Source organism: Castor canadensis, chromosome 10 (assembly GCF_047511655.1).
Source record: "Castor canadensis chromosome 10, mCasCan1.hap1v2, whole genome shotgun sequence".
Classification (NCBI taxonomy): domain Eukaryota; kingdom Metazoa; phylum Chordata; class Mammalia; order Rodentia; family Castoridae; genus Castor; species Castor canadensis.
In genome coordinates, this window is record NC_133395.1 from 64,443,592 (window position 1) to 64,456,877 (window position 13,286).

General features: G+C 46.7%; 1 protein-coding gene across 4 annotated transcripts in view; it reads left to right on the forward strand.

The window, feature by feature from the left end:
• Wdfy2 (WD repeat and FYVE domain containing 2) overlaps positions 1-13,057 on the forward strand; it is a 167,140-nt gene extending 154,083 nt beyond the window's left edge. For all 4 annotated transcript variants that reach the window (XM_020184663.2, XM_020184665.2, XM_020184664.2 and 1 more), the window contains one exon: positions 643-13,057. In XM_020184663.2, the coding sequence (XP_020040252.1) occupies positions 643-672 (30 nt within the window). In that variant the 3' untranslated portion in view covers positions 673-13,057. The remainder of the gene's footprint in view (positions 1-642) is intronic.
• The last annotated feature ends 229 nt before the right edge of the window (positions 13,058-13,286 follow it).

Here is a 13,286-nt window from a genome sequence, read left to right on the forward strand (position 1 = left end):
AACACAGAATTATTTTAAGCATTCAGCAGAGAGAGAGGGTGCCCCTAGAGAAGGTGTCATGAAGCAGGTGGGATTGAGCGGGGCATTGAAAGGAGATAGGACTTAGATAAACCAACCATTGATAAACAAGAACTTTTCCCACTGAGATCAATTATTCCAAGAATGTTTATCCAGGGCCCCTCTGGGGACTGTCGCAAATCAGATGGATCAAGTGCCACAGCAGAGGCCTAGGACAGAAGGGGCTGCTATGTGTTATTCCCATCCCATTCTTGGAACAGCAGCAAGATGAGGAGGTTAAATAACCCCTGTGGAAGCCTTGGTTCCTTTATTTTTGACATCTTATGAATTGTTTGGAAGACGAAATGAGAAGAGATGGAAATAGCACAGCATGTGCTTGGTGTCCAGTGTTTGGTAGCTCCCTCCCCCTTCAATGGATCTGATCTGCCTTTATTCTCCATTAGCTAGAGCAAAATGTCAGGCTGCCCTTGTCGTGGTTTCGGGCTTTATAGATTTAGAAAATATGTTAGTGGAGTAGGTAATTGCTTGTTAAATGAAAAAAAAAATTCACTTGAGTTCAATTTCTTGAGTTCTTCATTAATACAATTTGATTTTAGTTCCTTTCTCTTCTTTTTGTCTTTACAGTTGTGGGATATGACCCCGGTAGTATCGTGATGGCTCTCCCAGGAATTAGGAAGATAGTTTTCACTTAAAAAACGGTTGTTCTAATCCAAATCAGTACTAGAGAATAAAGCAGATGTGTGAGCAGGAAGAGACGCTGAAGACACTGGTGAATTGCATCTCCCTTGTTCAATCTGTGGTGAACTAGGACAGAACACTTGCAGGGACTCTTCAGCTTGTTCATACAGTGTAAAAGAAGATATTTTTTTTATCAAATGGCTTATACAGTCTGGCTCTGCTACATTGTTTTGAGTGTACTGAAAAAATCTGTGTGTGGAGTTTAACTTTTCTTTTGTCAGTCCTCCATTTTACGTGTTGCTTTGTGTGTCAGAGAAATGAGGCACATATCTATTCAGGGTATTTTGGCCACTATAAAATAGTTGTGTCATGTGGCCAGTATCATTTTCTTCTCTTCTGTCTTCATCTGCCCACACCTTCTGCTTTTCACCAGAGTATATGTAATTTACACTGTTTCTTCCTGGGTTTCTGCTTTCAAGCCCTCAGTGGAGAGAGTTGGAAGACTTGTGTGGATCAACCAGCTGAGTTCTTCAATCACCTGAAAAAAGAATGACCCAATTGCACTGTCTAACGCACTTGTGTTCTCACTGAGTAGAAATGACCTTGGATTTCTGTCTCAGTTTTCTCTGTCTTCCCACATTAGAAATGCTGTGAGAAGCTGCTCCCAATCACCCCCTCCCCAGAAGTAGATGCTATAACTTAGAGCTTCAGCCATCAGTGCCTGGATCTTCAGAATTCAGTTGGGGTTTCAGGAGTCTTTTTATGCTTGCTAGCTTGCTTTTTTTTTTTTTTTTTTTTTTTTTTTTTTATATATAAGATAGCTCATCTTTACTCGTTAAAACAAAACAAAAACCTACATAGTTCAAAAAAAGAAGTGTCTTTAAGATGTTTTTCTGGGGCTAGGGGCATGGCTCAAGTGGTAGAGCACCTGCCTAGCAAGCACCAAGCCTTGAATTCAAACCCTAGTACTACCAAAAAAAAAAAAAAGAGAGAGAGATTATTGTGTGTGACATCCTCTCTGAACTTCAATGTTTATTACTTGAAGATTATAATTTTGTTCTATTCTTTGCCATCTGTGTTTTGTTCCCCCTTTTAAAAACCAGCTATTTAAACATTTTTGCCTTGATATATTTCATCAGAACTCTTTGTACAATTTCATACTAAGGCTGTAGGTGATCTGAGACATGAAGGTACTGACTCCTATAACTCATGCTGTGTTCCTGTTAAGAACATAGGAGGACTTTAAGAAAATGAACCTGAAGAATTCTTCTAAGGGAATCCAGTCAAGTTTGATAAAATGAAATAGCAATTCACCTTTTAAAAATCTTATTTTTATCTGTCAAAATAGAATTAAAATTATTGGCAAGCTTGTAACAGGTACCTGCTAAGCACTTTACACTGATACCACCTCATTGGATCCTCACCTGTCAGGAGTATCAGGGGATCACCAAGTCAGGTTAAATAAAGTCTTGCAGATAAACAGGCTGATTGCTTCCCTTCTCTGTCATGCCCTACCTCCACAGCATGTGGTTCCCTTCCATTTTGACAGGTTTTGGTGATAGGTAGTAACTGGAGCTGGTTTTTCCCCTCATGAACAGTCTAACTGGGGGAAGTACTACAGGCCATGCTTAGATACCCCCACACACTGACCAAGTGCTTCCTGGGCATGCGGCTTCTGGAGCTGATTCTGCTGCCCAACACTGAGAAGCACGGCCCCTGCATGTGTCTCACTCAGCCATGATGCATGGCAGCTGTCACCTGAGACCACAGCTCTGACGGTGTATGCATGCACATACACACATGCACAGGGAAGGCATCTCTACTTGTCACTTTACTGCCCCTCCCACAGTACTCCTGCTTGCAGTCAGTCAAAGCTGTTATAACTACTTTGAGTCTTTTCTGCATGATTGCTCTGCAAGAGAGCTTTAAAAAGGGAATTAGATGTAACATTCACGTATCTATTTTATAGTTTATTACAAGACCCTGTGAAGTGTTGGAAATTAGTAATAGGAATGAATCACTTTGAACTTCCTTTCTGAACTTCAGAGCTTGGCCTCTGTATGTGGGAAGGAAAGCAGTATTAGGAGGGCAGAGGCTCCAGCACCCACCAAGTCTTGTGCAGATTCCCAGCTAGGTATAGATGAACTCAGACCCCACTTGGGAAGCTGTTTGTCCCCGTTAGATCACGTGTGCACACTGTGTCTCTGTTCCATGACCCTCCCAGCAGTGGTAGAGCCCAACCCACAGAGCCAACTCAGAAGTTGAAGCCACATGAAACCTCAGTGGTGACGAGGATCCTGACTGAAAACCACAGACCCGCCAAGATAGCCTTGCCCTGCCCTTTCTCTCCCCTTATCTGTGTGTGCTTGAATTTGGTGAGAAGAGCTTAGCAAACAGTATGTGTCCACAATACTGTGAATTCCTGTGTTTCTGCATTAGGTGTCTACTAGTTTTGTGGCTGGTAGAAAAATATGGGCTGGTGTTGAGTGTTTTCCAGGCATTTTGGGCAACTGGAGACTTCACTCATTAGGAGTGAAATCTGGCACCAGCACTCTGTTTGTCTCCTCTCTAGGTAAAAAATCATAGTTCTTATTTTATCCTGTGGGGTTTGTACTTTCCTTATATTTTTGCTGTGTTCCTGAAACACAAATAATGCCCAATGTGACTATACTGGGAAGTGGCAGAACTGCACATATTCTACAGTCATTCCCTAGTTGGTGGAAGAAAACCTGTCTCGTGTGAACACCTTGGTTCCTCCAAAGGAATGATGGTACCAGAGCCTCCAGCTGCCAGGGCGCATCCTCACAGGAGCAAAAGTGTACTTAGAATAAGTATTTGGAATCTTAGTTCATTTTATATGAGGTCAATCAACCCTACTGTCTTTCTCATTTGTTTCAATTATTCAAAGAATCATAAAATCACAAAGCTGGAAGAGATCTTGAAATCTAGAATGCTCCATGCAAAAAACACTTCAGTCATACTAGGCAGTTAGATCTAGCTGAGGTATAAACACGACACTCTAAAAGAATATTCAGGAAGCAATTGTTTTTGCACCTTACCTACTAAGGGCATGAGTGGGTGGGGCAGCCTTGGGACAGGAAGTCTCTGGAACCAGGCTCATTCCTCACTGGAGCATGTGAAACACCACTTTAGGTCTGACCCTAAGGTTATGAGTGGGTGTGCACTGTATCAGGGGCAATTACTGCAGTGCTTTACCCACGGGCTGCTTCCCACACTTCCCCTCCTCCAGTCACCCCAGTGGTGAGATTGAAGTGGGACTCCAGAGACCCGGAAGACGTGTGCTATCACCCCATTTGCTGAAGGTGAGACCCCAGTGAGTCCGGGCCTGCAGCATTTTCCCTTCTTGTAGGACATCAGATTTTCATCTTCTGAGGTTTTATTTTTTTTTTAAGCATAATGTATTTTTGTTTAACATTAATCCTTAAAGCTTGAATTCAGGCTTTTAATCAAAAGAATAGCTCCAAACTATGACACAATTAGTGGACATAGATGTTCATTAAGTGAGATTCCTTTGGTTTTTGCCTTTTCAGAGTAGTTTAATTGCATATAAGTGATCTTGTGCACTAAGATTTATATTTTAATGTGAAAAGCATTTGCCGAAATGTTCTTATTTTCTCCTCTTCAATGTTAGGTAAATATTTCTTGATATTTCATTAGGAAATTGATTAGAAAACACAGAAATTAAGTACATTTTGAATACTGATTTATCTAGATGATTCGTTAGATTCTAGTCCAGGTCAAACATCTGTTTTGTTCGGTTTTTTTGAGATGGGGTCTCACAACGTAGCCCAGGTTGGCATGAAACTCATGATCCTCATGCCTCAACCTCCTGAGTGCTGAGATTACAGGTGTGCACCACACACTCAACCTCCACCTACTCTTGCTGAATGGCTACCACATGCCAGGCTTAAACTAGGCCCTGAGGGCAACAGGTCTCTGACGCCCCTCCCTGGATTATGCAGAACCCACACACAGATGAGCAGACAGGCACAGTGTGACAATGTAACAATAGAGGTGTCTTTAGGGTCCCATCCCTCGAGCTGCCTGAGTACCACTAACGTATGTATCAAGGGGGCAGAAGGGACTTGGCAGGGGACATCTGAACTGAGTGACAAAGAGTGAGAAAGAGTGAGTTGAGTAGGACGAAAGAGAATCTAGGCAGAAGCAGTGTCAGCAAGCCCACCATCAAATCTTCCTGGGGAGCCCAAGGATTGTAAGTGAATTGGCATTGCCAGAGAACATTGAGTGGCTCCACTGCACACCGGGGACCAAGCCCTCCTGGCTGTTACACACTGATGCTCCCTGGCATGCCTTGGAGAAGGAAGGCACACACAGCTTCCCGTGACAGTTTGTCAGGGACTCTCCCTATATCAGTGTGTGTATCTGTTTCTTTTTCTTTGGGAAAGTCCCAAAACTTGGTGTCTAAAAATGACCAATAATTACTAATTTTGGGGTCTTTCTGGATACACTACCTTTCACTGGAGACTGTGAGGTGGAGCTGAAAGCCATGGTATGCACTTGTCATGCCTTGACCTGGAAGAACTTACAGGCTAATCCATAGGTGGTCCGTGCTTAACTGCACTGCTTGACCCACAAGTCAGGAAATTGTTTTGCTCTGGGGTGGCATTGCACCTACAGACAGAGTGGTAAGAGTTGCAGGGCACAAATGGGCAGCTGCTGCCCTTCCTGTCCTCAGCCTTAGGTCGCTCTGGAATGTAACAGGTCATTCCAGTACAGTGAGGTAAATGGAGTAATTCCTCATTGCAGGGATGCTCGCCAAGTGGAAGAGAAAGATTTTTCTCAATGCAGTTAAAGTAAAAAGGAGGCAGCCACCACCTGAGAGACCTGGCTCTGCCAAGGCAAGAGCACCCCATGGCAGCAGCTATTTCTTGCTGTGGTTTTTGTTGTTGGTTTTGTGGGGTGGGGTTGTTTGTTTGGGTTTTTTGGTTTTGGATTTTGTTTTGGGGTTTTTTTGCCTTTTTTTTAAGACCCAGGTCCTAACTGAATCCAGGAACATCTGTGTTTTGCATTTAAACTTTAGCTCAGCTTTACAAGCAAGAACCACACAACAAGCATCGGGCATTTCAGTTTGCATTTTTGCCTTTTAACATTACCCTTCCCATAGAAGCCTCTAGTTCTGACACATGTCAGTGGTGTCTAAAAATTAGATCTGTCCTCAATTGGAGTGGGGTCTCTCCCTTACATTTCCCATGCCAGGGAAGTTTTTAACAGTACACAGCTCCTCCTCAAAGATGTTGAAAAGGAGGCTAGAGCTTCGAGTTAGGGATGAATGCAGCAGTACCTCTGAAGGTTCCTTCCAGTCCTGTGATCCTGTGATTCCATGAATTGTGTATTACTGGACTAACCCAAAGCAGTGACAGTCATGTGGCTGGCTTGGCTCAGACAAATGAGAGCACGTGACCATGGCTTTGTTGGTTTCTGCCATTATCAAGTGAATTGCTTTCTGGATTTTTTTCCATCTAGGGTCTAGTGAGTTTGGTTTTAAAAAAAGATAGTGAAGGCAGAAGTTAATCGTGTTACCATCATTAAAAATAGATACCTCAAAATGGTCACCTGTATGAGTCAAAAGTATCTTGACTTTTTTGGAAGAGGAATATCTGCAATTGCAAATTGGTTCAAAGGTTAAATCTGGAATCTGACCTTGATATTTGATTCCTTTTTTTGTTTCCTTGATACTCTGGGATGGATGAGAGAGCTATAACTTAAAAAATTGGGGGAAAATGGTTTGAAAAAAGTATTTCAGTTATTATACTTTTTATCATTTAAATGAATGGCAGCCTTTTGCTGGTAGCATATGCCAATATGAAGTATGGACCAAAACACTTGTGTCACCCTTAGCCATCGTTACATACGTGTGTCTTATGCCATTCCTGGCGTTTCAAATGACTTTGTTTTTCAAGGTACTGTCATTTTGCAAAAGAAAATCTTTGTGTGAAAATGTACAAAACGCTGTTGCAAACTGGACAACAGGGAAGTGCTGGCCCCACATCCGGGCCTGCCCCTACCACATTCATAACCAGGGACACACTCTCTTCCATTCTGCACAGCCAGCAGGCTATGGCCCACATCTGGACCTGGCTCCCCTGGGCCTGTTACTTTGTGGGTGTCCTTTTCTTTTTCTGGAATGAGGAACTTCATGGGGTCAGGCTGAGAATGTAGCAAGCCAAAAGCCACAGCAGATCCCTCCAGGCCGGTTCTGGAACCCTCTGGCACTTGCCTTGCTCTTTGCCACTGGATTCCACCAACCGGACTGACCAGTCTTGACATTGACCTCCTAAATGTGGCGAGGTGGTACTGAGCACTGTGATTAAGGTGTCTGTATCCAGGCTTAACATCCAAATGCTGCTGAATGTTGTGAATGTTTCCACTCTGCTTGTTCTTCCTCCGTGCTGCCCTCTAACTCTAACGTACGTGTAGCCGTCACCAATGTGGGGCTCTCAGCGCAGAGTGGTCTCCATGGTTTCAAATAAACGTCTGTGAACACCTGCCTGCGATTGTGGTCCCATCATTGTTGCTACATGTGACCACGTACACCCCACATCCAACCCTGCTTGGTGCTACCCTTGTGGGGCTAACCCACTGGGGGTGGGGAGAGTTTCCAGGTCCCTGCTACACCTGGCTGTCTAGACAGCAAGAAGAGCAGCCATTAGGAGACACAGATGAGCCACATAGACACGACTACATGGTCCTTGTCTTTAGTGTAAATCTGCTTTTACTACACTTAGTAGTAAACTTTCTGACTGAAGAGAAAGGACTTCAGGGAAAATAGAGCCAGGAGGACCCCTTTCAAAACTCATGGGGACCATTTTATGGAGGAGAAAACAGGTATGAAGAGATCAAGTACCCTCCCCAGTGTGGAACCACCATGGGTGGCTGGGTTGACCCGTTCTCCAAAGCCCCGTCCTGAGCCAGTTCTGCCTCACCCACACCCAGCATGTGGAAGGACCCATCCTCCTCCTGCAGAAAAGGAGCAGGGGGTCAAGTGGAGCCAATGCTTGACAGTGCCACCTCCTGTCAGGTGTGCCCAGAAAACTCCCTTCCTTGTGTCCTTGGCTGGGACCCCTTGGATCTGAATGTCCAAACACCACAGAGGAGCCACACCCATCTGAGTTTTCCTCTGTCATGGGAGATGAGTCATGTTTATTTCGACTTAAACACCAAGAACTTATGTAAATCTGTTGGTTGGTTTTGCTACAACTTTCTCTGCACCCACTGGGAGAGTCTGGTGTGATACAGATGTTTTATCAAAGTGTGGCATCAGAACGCCAGTGTGTGATTGAAGGCACTCCTGATCTTAAGCAAATGTAAACTTGGCCTTTTAAGTTTGTATAAGTATGAGCTGTCCCTTGGTTGTGCTGTGCTTCTGGGGACACACACAGCCAATGCACTGTGAGCCCTCTCCCAGGGTACAGAGCAGTTGTGGTGGGAGGGGGCGGGGGGTGTCAGCCTGTGGACACAGGAGCTGAGATGGGAGGAAAAAGTCCACAGAAAGTACATTCCTCTTCCTCTCACTCCTATACCCCCTCAAACTGACAATGTTGGTGAGTCTTACACTTAGAATATTTTGGAAAACCACATTCCCAAGTCCCTGCCTCATCTTCAGAGCCTGCTGTCGTAGGTATTTTAAAATAAAAGTCCCCATTCCTCACAGGAGCCTCATTGGGACAGTGGCATCTTTACCGGGAGGTTGAAGTGGAGCCTGTTCACCAGGCCCTGATGCACACCTGGGATTTTCCCATGTCTCTGGGCCTGCACTGGGTGTGGCCTGGCCTGTTTAAATCTCTGAGCCAGCCAGGGGATGTCTTCATTGGGTTTCTCCTCTTCCACTGGTGAGAACGTTCTAGCAAAAGGATGTGTATAGAAACTGGTTTCTGACCTAAAAGTGAGAGAGAGCAGCAAAGACAAGGGAGCCACTGCAGTACATTGCAGCCTCCATCTGCTATGTGATGCACACCTCCTGGAGAGGGGTGGAGGAGCCCACGCAGAATTGGATATGTCCTCAGAGATCCCACTGGTTAACCACCAGCATCAGCATCATGAAGCCTACAGAGGGCTGGTGGATTCACAGGTGCTCACCAGGCATGGGTTGTAGCTGGATGGGGGTTTGGGGACCAGCAGGTTGCAGCCAGGCCTGGATAGTAGGGGGTGAGGAGTGGGGCAAGAACAACTATCATCAACAGGTCAGAGCACCAGAAAAAAGGGGCTGACTGGTACCTGACTATGTCTACTCGGAGCCTTCGGAGGTAGAGTACAAAACCCGAACATCAGGTAATGCTCCTGAAAAAGGAGCAGTCACAGTCACCCCTTGGCTTTGTGGCTCTGGCCAGCTCCCTGCTTCTCAGACATCTCCCATCCCCAAGGTAGGAATCCCCTCTACCCTGGCCCTGCAGGACCCTGCCTTGCCCTGGACCTGGATGACAGGGATAGCACCTGAAGTCTTCAGGGGACCCACCAAGCTCAGAAGGAAATGGGAAAGAGGGGCTCAAAATCAGGAGTGAGGCACTTCCCCATACTAAACTCTATCAGGTGAAGGAGTTAGCTGATCCACAGAGCCCTGGCACAGTCACAGGAAAGGGGAAAGTCCCACTCCTAGGTTTATGGGGGGAAGGGTACACCTTGAAGTCCAAGCTGCTGGCCCCAGCCCTGCGTCAACTGCTTTCATAGCCATGGGAGACGTTGCCTTGAAGATAGCGGCTACTGCAGGGGTCAGTGTAAGCCACAGCATGGTGTCTGTCCCCAGACTGGCCTGGAGCCCTGGCATCCACAGACTCACAGCTGGGAGAAGGACAGGCAGGCTGACGAGGGTGACATCCTCGAGTGAAGGAATCTTGTGTGGTGATTTTAATGCAAAAAAAAAAAGTACAAAAAAAGGAAGATCATAAATCGCTCTCTTTCTACTTCAAAATAGCATTTATCCAAGCTGACTAGAACTGATTCCAAAGAACTTTGCTCTAAAGCCCCTGAGGTTTTGCCTGGTAGAAAATGCTGCTCACCAGAACCTCAGAGTATGTTGGGTCCCTGTTTTCCCCAGGGCTCCAGGGAACCTGCACCTGGATCAGCCTATGCCTGAAAGCGATCACCCCTCTTTCTATCCTAATAAACGGGAGCTATAATGACGGGCTGTATCACGGAAATCCCCTGTGGTAGCTATCACTCTGATGAGCCTCACCTCCCAGAGAAGCCTGGCTGTTGGTCTTGTGGACTGTTCTAGTGTCTTCTCTTTAGAGAGGAATACAGCCAGGTTCCTCTGCCTCTCCCTCTGCACGCCTGCACCCCAGGGCTACTTAGAGGAGTCCTTTGCCTGGATTGGCTCCCCAGCCTCACCTTGTACCTCAGAGGGCTGCGACACCCATCCCCCTGCCTGATGCATGACAAAGTTGGCCATACTCAGGTTGCAGGGAAAGTGGCGTCTCCATCCGGGGCACATGGGAAACAAAACAGCCCTCTCTGGATGCCAAGGATAGACAAGAAACCAGGGAAAAGGACTTCTACGGGCCAAATCGAGATCAGAGTTTTCTAGATAGGGAGAAGGGATCATCTAATCTAAGACCTCATTTTTTTCAATTAAAAATAAACTTTTTTACTGGGGGCGTGACTCAAGTAGTAGAGCACTTACCTAGCAGGAGTGAGGCCCTGAGTTCAATCCCCAGAAACACACACACACACAAAAAAAAATAATAAAGTAAATAATTTTAAATAACCTTTCTTTCTTTTTACAGAAAGGAAAAATGCTTGTTTACTGTGGAAAAATTACAGTATCCTAATAGTAAAAAGAAGGAATTTGAAACTTTGTACAGTAGCCCCCAGATATGACAAATGTCCACCTGCCCTGTCCTCCAGGGCCCTCTATGGCCACACAGGCTGGCTACACTGAGACGTCATCTTACTCTACAACCTGGGGATGACAGATGGTGACCTGCACCTCGTTAGATCCCTGCAGTGGGCCTGCTAGACACGGATTTTGTAAGCAGAAGAATTGAAGTTGGAGTTGTCGGGATGGTGAACTTGAGACTGTAAGAGTCTGGAGAGCAAGACAGAGTAAACAGCCTGTCTCCATTAGGAAAAGAGCAGAGAAACCACACCCAATCACTGCCAGCCTCAGTCCTCCTCTTTGCCAAAAATGTCCTCTCTGTATGACAACAGGAGATGTCAAGTATCCCAGCTCTGCTCAGCGGAGGGCTAAGTTCTGCTCAGTCCCCAAAGTCTCCAGGTCACCAAGGATGCAACACAGCACCAATGTACACCTGTCTGTAGGGGTGTGGTTGGAACAACAAGGGGATCCCAAGGTGTGTGCAGTTTAAGACCTGGTGTCTTCATTTAATGATACAGTGCCGACAGTTTTCTTTTTCTGTGGACATTTACCAACCACGGAGTTTCCAGGCCTGATCAGCTTTCCTTCATACAGGCGCTCTGTCATTTGGTAACCTCGTCTCCTGTCACCCATGCCGTGAGGAGCCATCTTCTTATTTCCCGTATCTGTTCCTCTGGATGAATCGTGTCATCTTTCCAGGCGCTAAGGCTGCTGACCCACTGTGGCATCTGTGAGAGCCTGCTTCCCAAAAGCTGTGGCGGGACCAGCTAGGACATCCCTCATCTGTCAATGGCATGGTGGCAGATGGTGGCAGCCACCTCACAGGGACTGTGAGGACACCTGAGTTACAGCAGGAGACTAGCACAAAGTGCTTGTGGTGGCTGCTGCTGGGTTTTCTTCCCTATAGGGAAGAGCAAAGAGTGGCAGGGAGCCCAGGTGAGCCACCGCAGGGCCATGGTTACAGCTGGTGGGCAGATCCAGAAGAGAGCTGCGCTGTCCTTCACTGCTGTTCCTGTACGCTTCTAGATAATTTGAGCACTGCACTTGCTATTTCCAAAATCCTGGAGAGTCCTGAGGTGGCCTGGGCCTGTCCTCAGATCCCCAGTCCTCACGGCAGGCTTCCCTCAGCCCCTGCTCATTCCATCTAAGGCAGGAGTGACAGTGCTCACGAGATCCTTTCCCCAGGACATTGTGGGGTAGGAGGACACATGAGGGAACAGGCCACTTGGCACCCCACATGCCCACCCCTGACTTTGCACAGGAGAAGCTGGGGACAAATGTCAGCCTCCTTGACCTTCCCTTGTCCCAGCAAGCCCCCTTGGAGGGATGTGAAGCAGTTCCTAGATCCTCACTACCTCAGTTTTAGGCCACCTCTGGAGAGAGGCAGTTGTGCAGCTGCTCAGGGATTTTTACATGACACATAAGTGACTCAGCTGCTACACACCTGGAGGGTGGACCCAGCCAGGAGGCACTGAGGAAAAGTGGCTGCCCAGGTGCACTTGGGCCCATTGCTCACAACTGAGCAAAGAATGAGCAGGAAAGAGAAGATACCCTGAGGAGGGGTCCTGGGGCCTGGCAGCAGACACATGGGATGAGCCCTAGCCAAGCTGGCAAGGACTCTAATGCATGACCCTTGATTTCACCACCTCCTGCAACAGTCATCACCCAACTAGGCTGGACTAGGACCCAGAGCTAGCTCCTGCCTTCTCTGCAGGAGGCGAAAATGAGCCATGAGCAAAACAGGTGAGAAGAAAAACCCGCAGGCTGCACGCAGGGACTCCCCCAGCCCCACTTTCCTGGAGGAAACTCAGATCCTCAGCACACAGGTCTTCCTCTCCACCAGTAGCTTGTGTGCCTCTGTTCCTTGCTGCTCAAGGAGGACCCAGGTGGCTTCTGCCCTGTCCACTGTTGTTTCTCAGGCCCCTAGCATAGGCTGGCATGGAGCAGGTGTCCAATGAATGTGGGAATTGGCTCATGCTCTAGAGTATAGCAGAGTAGAATCCCTTGAGGGACATCAGTTACAAACAATAGAAATCATTATATCCTCCCTGGCCCTTATCAGACCTCAGCTGTACTCAGGTGTTGTCTGATCCCAAAGCAGTGAGACCACACTTGGCAAAGAAGTCCTCAACTCTGGGTCTCAGTTCTGATGAGTGACTGGCCTATCCCCATGTTCTGTGAGAAAACTGCCACATTTGGAGTCGGGAGAGGTGATCTTGGGGGACAGAGAGGGGAAGATCAGTGAGCAAAGATCAAAGAACAAAACCAGTAGCACACACTGCAGACAGAGGCAGGGGTGGAGGTGGGGACCACGCTTGACATGACTACCTACAGGAGGCACACGGCACCAAGGAAAGCTTAACCATGTGGGTGCCCACAGGCAAGGGCAAAACTCTAAGTATGGAAGCTGTACATACAGTAGTCCCTCCTCAGATTTCCTTTCTGTGCTTTCCATCTCCTGTGGTCATAAGCAGCCTCAAAACATTAAATGGAAAATTCCAGAAACAATTCATAGTTTTAAATTGTTCTGAGTAGCATGATGAAATCTTGTGCCATTCCATTCTATCTTAACTGAGACATGAATCATCCTTTTGTTCAGTGTGTAGACACTGTATATGCTACCCTCCTCTTGCCGGCTTCTAAAGCTTACGTTTAAGCAATACTTAAACATAACATCTCTACAGCTCAAGAGTAGTGATGCAGTGGGACATGCATTAATTCTAGCAACGGGTGGCCA